This window comes from Anopheles darlingi, chromosome 2, assembly GCF_943734745.1.
Source record: "Anopheles darlingi chromosome 2, idAnoDarlMG_H_01, whole genome shotgun sequence".
In the NCBI taxonomy this organism is placed as follows: domain Eukaryota; kingdom Metazoa; phylum Arthropoda; class Insecta; order Diptera; family Culicidae; genus Anopheles; species Anopheles darlingi.
Window position 1 is genome coordinate 84,354,415 of NC_064874.1, and position 17,487 is coordinate 84,371,901.

Below are 17,487 nucleotides of genomic sequence, written 5' to 3' on the forward strand. Positions count from 1 at the left end.
GAAAGAAGAACGTGGCTGTAAAGAGAAGGAGGAAAATCAATATTCCTGAGCACTTTCCCAGGCTTCTCATTAGTGTCACGGACAAGAGCAGCAGCTGTTCGTTCCGTTGCTTTATTCTTTCTTCGCCAAACGTGGCACAGGACTTATTAAAAATCTGCATCCATCGCCAGCAGCAGCAGCAGCACCAGCGTTGTCGTCTTTGTCGTCGTTGTTGAGGTTCCACAATGGATCCTATCCTGTCTCTCGTTCTCACGGCATTGCTTCATCTTAACAAAACTGGCAAGCAAACAGCATGATTGTGTCAAGAGTATCATAATCGCGTGCTGGTTGTTGCGATCGTAACGTCTGCAGATGAAAGCAAAATCACGTTCCTGCCATTTTAGAATGGCGACCGTTCCTAGTGCCTTGACTTACATTAACATTGTTCTAGTACACCATGCTGCGAGGCAAACGCAACTGTCGCCGAGTTCCTTTTTGTAGCCGCGAGGAAAAAAAAGCAAAAACATTCGTTGGCTCATCGCAGCTTAACATCGTTGCGGTGAGCTTGTGTTGCGACCAGAAATTAAAATGTAATTTCATAATTGCATTCGCGACTCTTGTTTCTGTGGTCGTTGCTGCTGCTGTGGGACGTTACCGATGCTTTCTTCAATGCAAGACGACTATCGTTAATGCGGAGACTTCAGTTTTGTTCATGCATAAGTCTATGATGCTCCGGAGTATGAATCAGTTTAATGAGATGGCTTTTACAGTTTGTGCATCGCGGCGATAAGGAGGAAGATTATAAGGGAAGATAACGATACTCTTGATAGTGATTAATGTGTTATTTTGTTTAACCAGCATAAATCACACGGGTCATCAGTATGAATCTTTAAATGTAATGTAATGTAATGTTGTTTATGTCCTAGTAGGATTTTAGTGAATGTATTTAAAATGGATCGTGTAAACCGAATGCCTTAGATTCTTTCATGCTTATTCCATTTATTTATTTATTCCATTGCTAAACACCATTTATGCTTTGAATGATGATACCGGACCAGCCATAAAAGTGGGGTTTTAGGAAACCGAAAAGTTATGAAACACAGGCTGGTTCGAATGCAACAGATGCTTTGCTTCGCCATTACAGCACACCATACTATCGCTCCTGGATGAGCTCGTTTTGGTTACCAATTATCGTGCTATCGTCGGTACCCATTTGCCTTTACTTTTATGTCCGCTTTTTCACATTCGCGGTCTAGTTTCAATATTCATTTTTTTTGTGAGATGTTGCCGGTACGGTGCAGCATTCTAACTGCGTCCACTGCACATTCTAAATGCAATGCCGCGAATAACATCGCGCGGAAGTGATAGTGTTGCGGGCCACCACCATCAGACCATGGTGGTTTCTGATCTCTTTCTCCCCTTTGTTAGCCAAGGGCCCACAGCCTAGGACAAAAACTTTTGCAATTTCATTACTCCTGCTGGTTTGTTTCATTTTATTCTCCCCAACGACACCAGCACCAGGTCTATGTTCTCTGTATCATCGTTCTACTAAGGTTGGGAAGATTTTTTGTTACAGCACCATGGTGGTCCGAACTTTCTTACATAAAGGCACACACGTCGGCTGTTTTGGGCGCTCTGGGCATAAATGGTTTTTAGGCAGAAGTGATGACAGACTACTGCGCAGAGAGCTTTCGCTTGGCACGTATACCATTCATATTTTGTGTACCGGGAGCGCATCAAGTTGCATAGCCCGGATGGGAATGAATTTTTAAAATTCCGCTGAATTGTCTATTAGCAGAGAGTGGCAAACAGTATGTTGTATGCTCTGTAGCAGGACGAACAAGCAGTAATCTGTGGTGTACAGTGGAGTTCGTTTTGCTGTCATAACGTTGCACAAAAGAGTGAAGCAAACGGCTTATGGGTTTAACGCTTTACAAGTAACTGCGATACTGACACTACCGAGAAAATGCTGTGGAAATAAATCAATTTTCCATAGTTTTGCGAGGCTGGGGATTTACGGGAAAATATTTTTTTGTCTGCCACATGTACTATTAATATGTCGACCAGGGAGATGCGGCACTGGCTGGACGATTGTCGTACGTGCTGTGTCACCGGACACTGTAATAAGTTATAACGTTTGTCGGATTGTATGTTTTTTTTTCTTTATGAATTGTGTTCCGACGTATCGTTAAATTGAAATAAGTGATGGCTTGAATGCGGTGCACGCTTATCACCACTCTTCTGTGAATTTCGCTCTTTCTTGGCCACGGCATCATCACAAGCTTCACGTTACACCGTAGCAAAATCCACAACATTTTTTTTCGAAGAAACGACTTTAGGACTTCCGGCTCCTGGTGTAGCGTTCTGTGGTCCTTAGCGTCTGATCATCACCATCGTCATTACAATGCGCGACATCGGGTTTTGTAAGTAACGATTGGGGTGTGCCTACGATAAAAGAGAGGATTGGCAACATTTTGTTAAGCAAAGGCTTTTGTGATTCCAACGTCTTTTAGTCCAGGCGCTCTTTAGAAGGAAACCATTTTGCTCCGAACTTTGGCAACGACCAGCCGCCGTGACAGTCCGATTACGCCATTACACTCTGTGGCACGTGACATGTGATTCTGAACATTTGGTGTCACACGCAGGTGTTGGATTCGCACAGTAGCAGCCACCGTTCCCTATAGGGACGCGATATACCGGCATATTCTGCCACCGTGATTTTGGCCGGCAGACGTGCCTGGCATGTGTGCAGCATGAACGAACTCGGGGGTAGGTGGTGGACGTGATTGAGGTAGAATCGATTAAAAGCGAATCAAATTCAATCAGTCGCGCTATGTTGCTTTTTCGGTAATTCTAGCTCCAACTCATTATGTTCATTCTAGTGCTCAACATGTAGTCGAACTCACTGGAATTGTAAGAATTTCGCCAACCGGTAATGGTAGCATTAGCTGCTATACGCGTAAATAAAGAATGTTATTGCATAAATAAATGTAAAATATACTTTACTGGCGTCTAGTATTCTTTTCGTAGATTTGTTTGCCAAAACTTTGCCACTTTCATTCAATTCCGTTCAATAAGTTTACGCTCCCGAACGCTGCCAGAAGGGTAATCAATCGATCATTCTTCATTTTGATATTTTGTTGATGCTCGCCTTCAACCTGTCACCGGGGTATGCACCCTGTCCCATGAGATGCCAGAACATCAGACTCGCCCGGCGGACCGAGTTTATTTAGGCCGCCCAGTACTCCAAGCACAACATTGTTTGCTCCGCAGCGAGCGGAGAACAGAAGCATAGCAACAAATCACAATGTAAAGCATCAGCTTCGTGCGTCTGTTGAAATATGCATCAGCCGGAAGCCGATACCGGTGGTCGATGACTTTAAAATGTTTGAACAAACGAGCCAGAGCACCGAACCCAGAGTCTAGTTTATGGTTTTTCCAATCGGCTCTCAGACAATGAAGCGCGTCTTATGCTTACCAGCAATACAGAAAGAGGCCCTCTAGCTGTGTACGTGCCAAGTGTTACATCAATGAGTATTGCCTCCTCGTCCGCTCCTTACTCTTTAACTTTTCGTGACGCTTTTCGGGATTTCCTTTTGTTTGAAAGGAAAGCGATTAGTTTGTCTTTGCCATCAGACAGAGCCCATAAGAGTCCACTGTGTCGTCGTGCACCTTCTGATATCCACGGTCCGTGCTGCCCATGTAAGGGTACGAGGGACCGATTGTTTTTACGCGTAATTTCGAACATTAATGACGGTAATTTGTCCGTCTCCGTGTCCCCATCCGAGCCGTGCTTTACGGAAACTTGGCCTCCTACTACCCTTCCACCAGAAAAAGGCTTGTCGAGGGCCCCTTCCGGTGTCGTTTGGTTCGGTTCTATCCACCAGCAAAAGGGGGAATGAGTTTGTTTTTCCCCCCAATCATTGTAACGATCATTACGAACCCATTGTGTCTGTTCGTGACACTTGTCCGATTCCGTGGTGAGGTAAATGTTTTCTTTATCGGATTTCCATTGACATGGCCAAACATCACCAATGACCGTCGGTGGAGTTGTCGATTACCAAAAATACAATGTCTGTGGCATCATTTCTCCAATGGAAAAAAAAGCTTGCGTTTAACTCTCGTTGATTGCTTCTCGAGCGCGCGTTACGTGTTGCTTCTTAGGAAGGCTAAATGAGTTTATGCATATTTTACTCGACTAATTTGCCAACCAACCACATTGTGTTTCACATTGTCATCGAGGAAATGACCTCTTTTTTCTCCTTCGTCGTTATCCGGTAGCAACAGGCGGCCGACGCCTTCGACATTAGTGGTCAAAATGAAACACAAAAAAAGCGATAGGATGTCTGGCGCTCCGAAGATTATGTGCCATCGGATTCCTCTCCGACCGGAGAGTAGAATAGAGTGCCGAAGGAGGTGAACTAATCACCGCCAACGTAACAACACCGTAATCCCGCAACATCGCATCGATCGTCATCCTCATAAGCATTGGCTCGTGGAAGAAAATCACGCCCGCCGGACACTAATGACGTCAGGCGACGATGATAGCCGTGATAGATTTGAATGGATGCGCTCGGTTTGTTTGTTTCGCATTTCGTTCCGCAAAACAAACGTTTCGCTTAGGCTCCTGTTGTTAGTCGTTGTTGAATCGCGGCTTTTGTGTGTGAGGCTTGAAATATGGTACACTGATGCTGATCCGATAAGAAGTGGGCGCATTGTTGATGAGATCGGATTATGTTGATTTTCTTTCGCGCTAGCCCGCGATGAGCTTATTTGTTCGGGATTTCAACCACACAAATGCGTGCCTTAGCATTTAATATTCTTAAGAGGGATGATTAGGAGAGGTTTAGTAGGTCATCAGGACCTTTGCTAAAGCTGTTCCGGAAAGGCTTTTGGGTGAAATTGGATCCAACTCATGTTTTTGTTAGTCGCTTGTATATGTAAAAATCGTATCAAAGGCTCAATCGCTACATTGATTGGATCAGTTTATTAAATTATCATTTACAGTGTTACATTGTGTGCTAGGTGGAGGAAGTTTTACGTTGTCAATCCATTATGGTGCCGTCTGGTAGGATGAGCTCTTACTGACAAGTTGGCAGCGCTCTGACGAACGCCAGTGTTGACGATATGAATAATGCAAACGGCGGAAACTTTGTTAATAGCTGAACCCCCGCTACAATGCGCATTATGTACTCATCCACCAGGAGCAACTTGTTTCACGTGCGTTAGACAACTTTGTTTCCGGTAGTTTGTGGAAGTTACATGTTGCAAAAACGGGGTGTCAAGAACCAGAAGACAGCACACGAGAAGATATGCTCGCACCCTGCCTCGGTGGTGGGCCAATTTATTGCTTCGCGGTTCGCCATTAAAAAGATGCAAAGCATCAAAGCAGAAGAAGCACCAAAATGTTTCTGGACGGTGCATTAAATGTGTGCACTGTGGAGGTGTTTGCTGAATTTATCTCACCATTAGTGCAGTAAATGGGGCTTATTTTTTTTTTATTTTTTGGCATCGCTTCTTTGCGTCCCTGTCGTCAACGCTCGTTACTAAACGGTTGCGTCCCGGGCTCGAGAAATTACCCATAAAACACTCTCGGTTAGGGTGCAAATGGCATTCCGAAAGGTCGGTGCTGCCAGTGACACTCGGTGGCGCGAGGTGCGCATCTGCTCTGTAGTGTCGTGGTTCGGTACCCTAAATGCTGTGAACTCCGCTTGTGAAGGTGGTGGTTCATCGATTTAGATTGCTTTAGAGACCACCATATCTGCCAACGAGCCTCTGAGGGGTGTCATTAGGCAAACGAGCGACGGTTCGCGGCGGAGCAAGTTTAATCTAAGCGTAGAAAATTAAATTTATTTTTCTCTTTTATATTTGTCACTAAAATTAACAAACTAAACGAGACGCCAAATGAATCAAACGAATTACTGAAAACTTATTTATTTTTTTTTAAATTTCAGAATCCCTATTATTATCTGCTTCAAAGGTATGTTGTAAAGCAATTCTAGTAATATTAAACTTCTTCAAATACGATTATTTCTAATATTATTCCTCACCAGAATCGCGATGAAATTGATCACTTTTCTGTAGCTTATTGAAACACAGCGCCCACGTTGGAAAGTGAACTGATTACCCTCCTTACAATCGTGGTGACTTTCATTGTAAATAAGGCAAGACGCTCTGCCGAACTAAAAACTTTCTTTGCGTGTGTTTGGGAAAATCCTTTTAAATTAATTTTAATTTTCCGTCACTGGCCGAATGGGCGCCGAATGAGGCAGAACTTTAACACAGTTCCTGAGGGAAAAGTGGTAGAGGATGGCGTGTGCCTGTGTTGATAACCAACGAGCGCCCTCCCGCTACCAAGACAACCGGCTGCACCACCGGATTTGAATGTTCATGGAACTGGCAGCGTGTGGCAATGCTGTTGGCAGAGATCTGTTACAGAGGGAATGTTAAACCGTTAAACGACACCCATTGCGGAAGGAAGGACAAAACGATTCGTGAGACCGAAGCAATTCGCGGAAACCGTCACAACACAGAACAATCGGTGTAATATTCTGTTCCTTTTACCACACTTTTATCGCTTCCATGTCCTTACTGTTGAACTCATCCAAGAGAGCCTCCTCTGTTACGCACACCAGTGGAAGGCAAGACGCGGAAATAATGTAGATGATTTAATTTGAGTTTTCAGAGTTCTGTTACTGTTTGTTTCGGTAACTCAATATTGTGACAATTGTATACAGAGAGGCTCGCCTGATTCATGATGCTGCCAGCACGTAATGTTGTACCGGGGCTGTGCTTCAATTTGTTACGAGCCGAGGAACATCAAAGCGAAACCGTTCTCAAGCAGATATTGCTGTTTGTGACTGTTTTGATCGAGTTGCGATTGATCGCAGTTAAAATTGCGCTTCCTTGCGTAATGATACTCTGTTGCCATACCCAAAGAGCTTGATGGAAATCTCCCTTTTTCGTCGGAATGGAAACCGATGGCACACAAAAAGTACCCGAATGAGTTCAGTGTTATTCCATGATGGTCTTGTTTTTCCCTTCTTTTCATCCCGCTCGAGTGAATGCGAAGTGAAACCGAGATTTCCGCAGGGTCCCATTATCCTTAGGCAATTTTGTTTTTTTGGAAAAACGAACGATCCGAGAGCATTATTCCAATTGTACCGAGGGAAAATAAATGTTTAGACAAACGATTCCTCGCTGCGCGTTTGTTGTTCTTAGGGAGAGTTGTGTTGAGGATTTTTTTAAAGCAGTACCCTGAGTCTGAGTGCTTGAAGTAGCATAACCCCCTGTACGAATATTACCATACCATCGCTCGTACTTACATTCGATGCTGCTGTGGTTCTGAATTTTGCGCTGGGTACCGTTCCCTATGGCGTCTCAGATGTGCCTGTAAATAGAAAGACGATTAGAGGCACTCGTAGGCAAAAAGGGCAGAACAAGACAGGGCCGCGGAGAACAAAAACTTTGCTCCGTGCAAGCTGCTCCAGGCAGTAGCAATATCATACATTATTTATATTGTTTGGCGAGACGGTTAATGCGATCTGTCGAAGTGATAAAAGTTTATTGCGGATCAACGTTGTCTGGCTCTGGTGTACTTGAAGATTGGGCAGCGATTGAGATCCGCAGAGAGCGGTTTCGAGTTTTTCTAACCAGAATTTGGCAATCACCATCATGGGTTCATCATCGCTGTTGAGAAGAATATTTTTGGCAAGAACTGGTAATTAGATTTTGTTGTTGGTTTTTGTATCATATTGCTGGTATTGATATCATGATCAGTTCAAGTTAGAGATTCAATTTAAGTCGATATTGGTCTAATTAAAAAGACATCCTCCTCAGTCGCATATCGGAACCAGCCCTTATAGCAATTTTGGAATGTCGCTTGATAATTGCTCAAAGTTACAACGCGAATGCCTTACCATCGCAACACGACTGTTTCTGCAATGTTCTCGCGTGCTGCTCGGCCAAATGATGATAAATTATTTTTAATTAGATAATATGCCACCCTCTCCAGGAAGCGCCCATGCCAACAGCCGCCACCATCGTCTTTGCACGCCAAACACAAAGGCGCCTTCTTCGTGCTCTTTGATGGCAATTTTCTGGTTGCCTTTGGAGACGAACGGGAGACGTCTCCGGCAACCATTTCCAGCTCAGCGCACCCCGTGGAACGGGTTGACACATTGACATGACAGCGTACGGCAACGCAGAGCCATCGGAAACGCACGGAGTGTAACGAAGTTGTGGAATTGTTGAAGAAATTTCGAATTTCGTTTTCCGCACACCAGTCAAAATTCGCCAAAACTATGTTCCTTGCTGATGCTGTGAGAGGACACGAAGAAAATCGTGGAGTTGGTGGGTCGTTGTATCGGACTGGTTTACGAGAATGTGCTGGTTATGAAATCTAAAACTTTGTTGCTTACCAGTTTCCTTGTGAAATTTGAACGATGTGACGTTATCTGGACATAAAACTTGTATCCACTCTCCCAGAAACTCATGTTATTATATTTCAACTTTTAATCAAACTTTCGTCAATTTTAGATTTGTTCAAATTTCGAATTGTTTCAAAAGTTGATTGGGAGAATGGTGGATCACTAGCGTTACAATTTTAAAACAAACAAAATGCTTACTAAAACAGGTTCCCAACTGCTTTATGAGTAGGGCAAAGAAAACGCTCACTGTTTCCGGTCTCTGGTGACTTGTACTGTATGCTCACGGGATAAGCGAGTGTAATTGTCACGAAATTTCCCTTTCTTTCACACCTACCTCAGGGTGTGTGCGAATTAAAATGCAAAATGTGTGAACATTATGCCGGCAGCGATGCTTTGCGCGAGAGTGCACCTTCCGTGCACACTTACTGCAGCACAGCAGCGGACGCCATGAATGCCATCTTTCTTTCAAATAAGCAACATGGAGACAAACTCTTTCTTATCTTCCGGCAGTGGGACACATTCATATGTCGCGTCATGGTTGAGTTGTGGTGTGGAACAGCGTTGAGCACTCCATAGCGTTGCGCACAATTGTTTTGTCCAGTGTGATGCTGCCCGTGTGCAACGTGTTGACATTTCGTCAAGCTCTCCGTCCTGCTGTTAACGAAGGCTTTGTCGTTCTGGTGCGCAAACAGCAGTGGACTGCGGAGTCTGCTGGCAATGACTGCGTTGGCTCTATCTTGGACGAATGTTTGAGGAGACGCACATCGTAAGGAGGAGGAGAGATTTGAACTAATTTGCGCAGTGATAGAAGCACTCCGTCAGATGCATTTCGTGTACCGTTTTGTCATTTCAATTCCATCTCCGTATGCGCTAATTTTAAGAAAAAAAATGGTTGCATGTTATCTCATCTTTTGTGTGGTGAGTAAATCAGGTCATAATCGAAAGACCTATAATAGAAAACAGCAATAGCGCATATAAGATAAATATTTTAAAATACACCTTTCATTTAATTAGCAATATTCGGATCATCTTTCGGTGTATTCATATCGCAGCTAGCCAGAATTTGTTTTATTTTACTTACTTTGCAGATAGAATATCTTTCTATATCTTTCCTCACAATATGTGTATGTGGACTTCTCACTTTAAATCTCATGTAAATCACTTAAACTCTGAACGTACACTCCCAAAAGTTCTTTCCTTTCCAGTCATATCGATGCTCATGATTGACCAGAGCTAAACCATGCCGTGTTTTTGCCGTTCCGCTCGATTGGGACGCGCGTTTCGATGCAAAACCCGCACCCACAACTTACTGAAGATTCGTGAACCGCCCCTCCTCCCAAATCTTCTCCGCTTGAAATGGAAATGTCCGCGCACGAGCACGTGGATCTTGTTTCGGAATCGTTGGAATACTTTTTTTTTCGCAAAGCGAGCCCCCACCTCACTAGGACAGAAAGGATGGATTCCGCCCAAGCGATGGATTCGTCGTTTTTCTTACTTTTCTTACACTTTTCCCGAACGCGTTTCGCAGGAATTTCGAAAATCAGCATAACCAGCGACGGTATGGGTACAGTAAGCTGTGCAGTGGACAAGAGCAAAGCGTCTTATTGCTGGCTTAAGCTTTTCTGTAACGTTCTCGGTGGACCGAAGCCGTCGTCTGGCCGACGTTGATTCCTTTCTGAAGTGGTTAGTATCGATTGCTGACTTTGCCCTTTGCTGAGGAGGAATCTGATACAATGTGATACGAAGACGGAAAGTATCAATTCGACGTTAGTGCAGGGAGAGTTTGACAGAGCAGAGCAGAGCAGAGTCCCACCGTACTCGCAGCTGATCATGCGAATCGGTTTAGGAAACGTACGACGTGTATGGCCATCTTGCAGCTTGTTTACCTCGAAACCCGATGAAGAAACCATTTAAAAGCTGTCGGCGATGATGCGATACGGATACTTTACGGAACACGTTTGCTGTCCAGTTGTTATGTGAAATCAGAAACATTATCAAGCTCGTGCTGGCCATCTGCCTCCTACACACGAATCTGGTGCTTTGTGGAGAAGGGTCACTTGCTTTTGAAGGCGGTATTTGGCGGCTAGAGTGCGGGAATGCTTATCAGGTTTACTCATGAAGGAAAAGAAAGATGTGTTTCGCTATGCACGCCCAAACTAACTGATTTATTGCCGACAGTTGTTCGATGGAAAGATGCAAAAGTGCTGTATTCTGTCCTAGTGTTTATTTTTGTTCAAAAGATTCGAAACCAAACACCTTAAAGCATTTCTCTTATTACAGATTCATATCTAAAGACATATAGTGGAGTTCCTTTACTTTACCGTTCCGTGCAATGTGGACATTAAAGATGATAGATTGCCATCGATAACGTAATGCTAACGATGGCTTAAAAAGGAAATTGCAACATAAAATTGATATATGCCACACGGTTTGTTGAATTTTCTTTCTCGTGTAGCAAAATGTACAATAAAATATAATCAATAACACAACATAATTTTCAGTATGCATTTTTGGCACAAACACATAAGGAAAACATTTGGCGATAAGTAACTGATTAACATATGCGAACGTAGCCATTATGTACTAAAATTTCTGATGCGGCTTCGGCTCGCATGCAAACCCGGAGGGACCATTTTATGCTCCGTTTGATCTAACCAAATTGTTGTTGTTCACCTAATTAATCTTGGCTTCGCTATCTATTCAGCGCTCGATTAGTTGTGGCATGTAGGAGCTATTAGCTGAGGGTTTCATTTAGTAAACGACCCTCGAACGGCTGCGGTGTGATTGCGCATTTTCGTAATTAATTTTAGCATTTCCTAGCTCACCCCTCTAAAGCATCTGACATGCACAAACTGATGTGCGCTAAATAAAATTGAAGGGAATCAAACCGTTGGTGAGCATCTTATTTGATTAAACTGTTTTGGGAGTGACTTTTTTTCATCCCGTTTACACGATTGTACCAATTGATAACAGCTGTACCTCTTTTGCTAAACATAGTCGAATGGTTATGCTATATTTCTACCGGTATACTCTTTTAAATCCACTGGTATTGTTTGTCGGTCATTTAATAGAGTAAACAAAATAGTTCTTATGTGGCACAGAGTGAACCGAAAACCTATACCATCTCGCAGAGAAAACTATTCTCTTGACACATTGATTGGCATCCCAAAAAGAAAACATGCGCAGGCTTCACTCACTTTATGTAGCTCCAACAAATCAAAAACTTTCCTTTCGAATCAAAAGATTGCCGGAAATAGGTTGCTCCCGGTTTGGTTGATGGAAATGATGGTCCTATCGTATCCTCTTTCTCTTCCGACAATGCTCGTCTGGAGGTCTTAAATAAGAGAATTGTTTATCTAAGTTTAGTTCGGGAGAGATCGGTGAGCACAGACTTATTTGGCAGCATTTATCCTGAATTCTCCTGGGCAACCACTAACTAATCATGCCGTCCTAGCCGTCGGTCATCATCGTGATTTAATTAGGTTTCCGGATCCGGATGTTGCTGTATATTGGGCATGAAGCCGAAAACTATCCCATGGAAGCCGAAGATGCCTTATGCTACCGGTAAATGCGTCTTTTTTGATTTACTTTTACTTTTACTACTTTTTTTGATGATTACTTGGAAAACGTTTTGCACAGGGCAAATTTTGAGGTTTTGTATGTTCCATGGTTAAATGTGATGGTTGTTCGAACTGAACGCATACGGCTATTCATCCTCATTCAATAGTAGTACACTACTAAAGCTTGGAACAGTTAATATTTGGCCGCTTTTGTTTACTCATTGCAGCGCGCCTAGTGGTCACTTTGCCATTCCGTTGACAGCGTTTTAATCATTATAGTCTGTTTATTTAGTGGTAATTTTTTTGTCAAAATTGATCTATGCCTTTAAAAGTTATCGCCGATGGAACGCAAAGGGAGAAAAAAAAATCTGCACACTCACTGTAAAAATTGGATTTGGCTGGAGAAGAAACCTCGAAACTCTTGAAATTTTCAAATTCAACTCAAAATACCGTATGTAAACTTTAGGAGGGGACTTTTACCTTGATTCTAGGAAAATAAAACAGCCGAAAAGTGTAACGAATGCCAGATTCTGCAAACAAAATTGAATCAACACTCCTGGGATCTCTCAGCGTGATTCCACCAAGAAAAACTCACGACAGTCGACGTAACAGTTCGGGATATATTTTTAAAAGAAATTTCAAAGTCATAAAAGCTAGAAAATAGCCAAATAGGACCCTAGAGCGCAGCTTGATTGGCCAAATCCGTGCTAGGAAGCTGTATGAACAAGTGTTGACCGAATTCAAACCATGCATTTCGATGGACGATGCAAAAAACGTAAAAATGCATTTCGAAAAATACCGGACAAAAAAATTACTTTCCCAATCATAGAAGGAATGGTTTAGGAAGCGTTTGGTTTATTTAAGGAGGTAAATTTGCCCTTAAGATGATGATTTGGCGTGGGATTTGACATTGTGGCGACAAATCAAATGTTTTCACCATTAGGGCTACTTTCATTCGAAATTTGTTCGAGAAAAGAGTGTCTACAGAAAAGGATTTTGTTCTTCATTCGTCCACCAACGATCCTGTGTAAGTTTGGCATGATTTAGGTAGCTGTTCTTGCCGAAGGTATGGCGTTTATTTTTTGTATTCAAATAGATCGATTTCATAGGGAAAACTATCAATCCACAAAAATGACTGGATTTTCGTTCCATCGACTTCTATTTGATAATTATCATAAGGAAACTTAAAAAGTATATCAGAAATGTATAAAAACCAACTAAAATGAGGGTGACGTGCAACAGGAGGGCAAATGATGTGACCTACAGTACTGTGCAAACATTTTTGGGTGATGTCAAAGTAAAAGTTGAAAAAGTCATATAAAAAACTAATGAATAATTTGCATCAATATTTCTTATTAAAGGCAATAAGAAAACCTACAAAATGACACCTTTCTTTTCTTTATACGTCATTTTTTGGCTGAGATATGAACTATTTTGTGCGGCCAAGTATTAACTGTTCCAAGCTTTAATCGGTTTATTTATTTTATTCTATTATTTTATGATATACCGCACTTATTCTCCTTGCTTTGGATTGCCAATCTGGATCTAGTCTTCCGTAATGAATCAGTATGAATTTCACTGTCAGTGGTGTTTAATACTATAAATGTTTTGTTTGTATTTTTAGTTTAGTGTAGCTAGCATTCGTACTTGTGGCATTCAAGTACGAATATGAAATCAGGCGAATATGAAACCGGAACTGGTAGACTTGATCTCTTCCTGTGTTCGCTTGCTGTTATCACATATTTGATCGTTTTGCACATTTACTCGGAAGGCACATTTGAAGTCGTCCCAAAAGTTAAAACCGTAGTTGTATGTTATTGGTCGGCGTTATTATGACAAAATTGGAATATCTGCAACATGAACTTTTGTTGTTGAAATCCGAACTGTTCAAACAAAGTGAGCAAATGGCAAAAGGTCGCGACGAGATTTCTAAAAATGTTGCAGAGCAAATAAGAGAGATCATTGAAAACCAAACTAAGGTCTCTCAGTGGCAGAAGGATGTTCAGAAATCGATCACATCAATTCGAGCTCAAGAGGATCAGAATTTAAATTTGCTGGATAATACGAAAAAAGAGATACAAAAGCAAAGAGAAGAGATGATCAATATTTTATCGGAAATGGCAAGGATGCACATTGGTTCGTTTCCCTCCTGCAAACATGTACCGATGGACGGCGGAGGATACAATTGACGGCGGATGGATGGTTATTCAACAACGCACGGACAAACAACTTAACTTTGATGCATCCTGGGATGATTATAGATATGGTTTTGGTAAGACTGACGACAAGGATGTTTGGATTGGGTTAGAGCGCATGCATCAGCTTACAAACGCAAAGGCTTGCGAGCTGCTAGTAGAGATGAAGGACTTTCTGGGAAACTATAAGTACGCGCGCTACAGCAGTTCCAAAATAGGCAGTGAAACAGAGCAATACCGTTTAAAATCTCTCGGATCGCACAGCGGCACTGCTGGCGATGCATTGAGTAAACATTTGGGAATGATGTTTACGGCGGAGGATCGCGATAACGACGAGAAGGCAAATGAGAACTGTGCAAAGAATTACAAGGGAGGCTGGTGGTACAAATCATGTTTCTCGGCGAATCTGAATGCAGTATATGTAACCTCCGATGATGCAACAACATCCAAGATCACTTGGTATGAATTCAACAACGATTGGCGCAGATTGAGTTATACAAGAATGATGATCAGACTATTGTTCTGATGAAGAAATGTAATCAATCGTTAGAAAGAACTATGATTTCTTTATTGTGAATTCATTCGCAGTGACTATATAAATACAAAAACTTCAGATTAAAGTGCAAATATTCGTCAATTTTCAATAAAGCTTTTAATTTTGGTAATTGGTTTTGATAAAGTTGATTTCATTTCATGAAATATGCGACACGTACATCGTAAGCGTTACCCTTCCGAACGAACGTTCTCCGTCAGCCTTTTTCGCGTGTCAGCATCGACGAGGTTCTCGTGGAAATGTTTCAAATAATCCGCCAAATATCTCACGGGATCGGTCGGCCGATGCATAGCAACAGCTGCCATACCCTTTACGACCGCAGGACCAACCACCTGCTGAACATAAGCTACGTCCGGTGCCACTCGTTTACGGATGATTTCGGACTCCGACTCGAGTACTACCTCCGAATCGGCAGGTGACGCATTGCTCTTGGAGATATCGCTACTCTGCGCATTGCTATCGTGGCGCATTCGGGACTCTGTGGCTTGAGTTGCGGGAGTAAGTACCAGAAGCGATGTAGCTGACGACTCTCCGGACATTAACTCTCCTACGGATGTTGGGCAACTAATTGTAGATCCTTGATCGTTGATCGATACAGGAGTTCTAATTTTTGTCCAATGACCATCCTCGCTTAGGCAGTATGCAGAAGCTCCCGAGTTTCGCTGGTATATTCGGACACCGGTATTGTCTAGGTAGTACCGTCCATTTTCATCCGTCAGATAATTGGGCCTTGTCCTGGCACGGCTCACCAGTTCCAAGTTCTCCTCATACTCTTGTTGCAGGTTATGTGCCTTTGCTTGGAGAAGAATCTGTTGTGACGCTGTTTTGGCCAAATTCTTCTCCCGTTCCAGCTGTGTCATCGTGGTCTGAAAGTCCGTGGCCAGCTCCTGCTCAAAAGTGTCCACATTTCCCATAAGGTTTTTGCTAAGTTTTTTCAGTTTATCACAACGTGCCTCCAGCAGATCCATGTTGCTGGTGTGAGAATTGTTACGTTCCAACAGCTCAACATCCCATGCTTGAAGTCGTTCTGAGCGTTCACTCGTATCAAGAGCTTCGTCTTCAAGAATTTCAAGACGCTTCTGTTGCATTTCGAACGCTTTCTGTTCGAACTGTTCTTTGTGTGCGGCCAATTCGCGTTCGAGTACCTCGATTAGCCTTTCCAATCGTACTATGTCACGAAGGCCATCGTGGTGAATTCCTTGCCAATCTGCCAGTTGGCGCTGAATGTCTCCTCGCGCTTCAATGAGTCGCTCCACGCGTTCTTCAATATTTTGCTGCTGTGTTTCTAGCTGGTCGATCATTTGAAGCTGCTGCTCCAAATCAACCGCTTGTTGATCGCGCTGCTCAATCGTAACGTTACGCTGCGTCGTTAAGCTTACCGCCGATGGGAATAGCTTCTCCCTTAAAGCAACAATCTCCTGTTCGTCATCTTTAGCTTCGTTGAGTGTGCGTTCGATTTCCGATTGTACCCGATCCTGAAGCGTGCGCACACTTTCTTCCGAATCCATCATATCTACTAACTCCTTGAATTGCACCAAAATGAGAATGAACAAAGCGTTTGCCTCTGATCTCAACTGGGTGCAGTGGAGCGCAGTGCTCAACGCAATCCTATCCTCTTCCAATGAATGCAATTCGTTAAAATGATTCTTACAGACGACGTTGTGCAAAAAATCACTACGTAGCAAACGCTGCTTTAACTCAGCAACTTGGGAAATATCTGGGAGCGTTCGGATTGTCCTTTCAGTCCGCTGACGAAACGTCCTATGTGAGTCAACCAGTTGCTTTACTGCGCTGGAATCAAGAGAGAGACAGAGTAGAATTGAGACTTGATACTTAACATCCATGAACCCATTTATAATCTTACTCTTTCAGCCGCTTTTCAATGGTACACTTGAGCAGATGCCTTGGTAAATCCCTGAGAGTGGCAATGTTCCTTTCACAGCACACTTTAGTATGCCTGAGAGCCGCAACCTTTACTTCCAAGTCAAAAACGGTACGCTGGATTGCGTTTTCCTGCGAAAAGTTTACTCCCGCCAGCCCTTCAGCAATCTGCAGCAGTGCTATTTGTACCTCGTTGAAAGCTTCCCAGAATTGCAGAAACTGCCCATCTAAGAGCAAAACGCGGGCCACACGTCGCAGCTGGATGTTCCTTAGCTCAATATCGCGCACCACTTGATGATTTGCCACCGAGACCCGGTTACTCATTACTTTTCCATTCGTCGGCGTAAACGATGGAGTTGATGGTTTCCACTTTGCAACATATTGCCGTTGCCTAGGCAATTTCAACGCTATGGATGCAGTGATGCTGCGATGGTGTTGTGATTTTTTTTCTTCTGACTAAAGCGCTCACCCATCCTGACTGGATCCGATGGTCGGTAACGGGTACAGACGATCTCATAAATCTATCTTCGTTGATGGCAATTTATGTCCGTATCCAGTGGCGTCCTCTAATAGGGAATGTCGAATGATATGGTTGCCTGCGGTGATGGCAGCTGCAAGTTCTGACAGTATTGAGATGGATTATGGGAATATTCAAATGATAACTCGTAGCGTATATCAAAATGGTAAGGGCAGGTGGTTGAAATGCATCTGGCCCCTTCCAGCAAGTACACAGTTTGTCAAGCAAAGTTTTATCTGATATCGTGCCGATCGCAAAATCGTTTCAATAATGATTTCCAACCAGTTAGCGAAACTGAACCTGAGATTCCTAGAATATGCAATCGAGCATAAATCGCCTTTCTAACTAGTTCAGCCATTGGTCATCCATCGTT

General features: G+C 43.0%; 2 protein-coding genes across 3 annotated transcripts in view; one reads left to right on the top strand and one right to left on the bottom strand.

The window, feature by feature from the left end:
• The window catches only part of LOC125950451 (CD63 antigen), a 48,852-nt gene that overhangs the window by 10,846 nt on the left and 20,519 nt on the right, over positions 1 to 17,487 (top strand). The window contains exon 2 of one of the 2 annotated variants that reach the window (XM_049678451.1): positions 5,934 to 5,959. The exons of the other annotated variant lie outside the window; for it this stretch is intronic. The gene's annotated coding sequence lies outside the window, so the exon portion shown is untranslated. The remainder of the gene's footprint in view (positions 1 to 5,933; positions 5,960 to 17,487) is intronic. 2 annotated transcript variants of the gene reach the window in all.
• The window catches only part of LOC125959594 (uncharacterized), a 12,449-nt gene continuing 9,848 nt past the window's right edge, over positions 14,887 to 17,487 (bottom strand). The window contains exons 3-5 of the mRNA XM_049692420.1: positions 16,581 to 16,870; positions 16,504 to 16,507; positions 14,887 to 16,239 (exon numbers count right to left, since the gene is read on the bottom strand). Coding sequence (XP_049548377.1) covers positions 14,887 to 16,239; positions 16,504 to 16,507; positions 16,581 to 16,870 — 1,647 coding nt within the window. The remainder of the gene's footprint in view (positions 16,240 to 16,503; positions 16,508 to 16,580; positions 16,871 to 17,487) is intronic.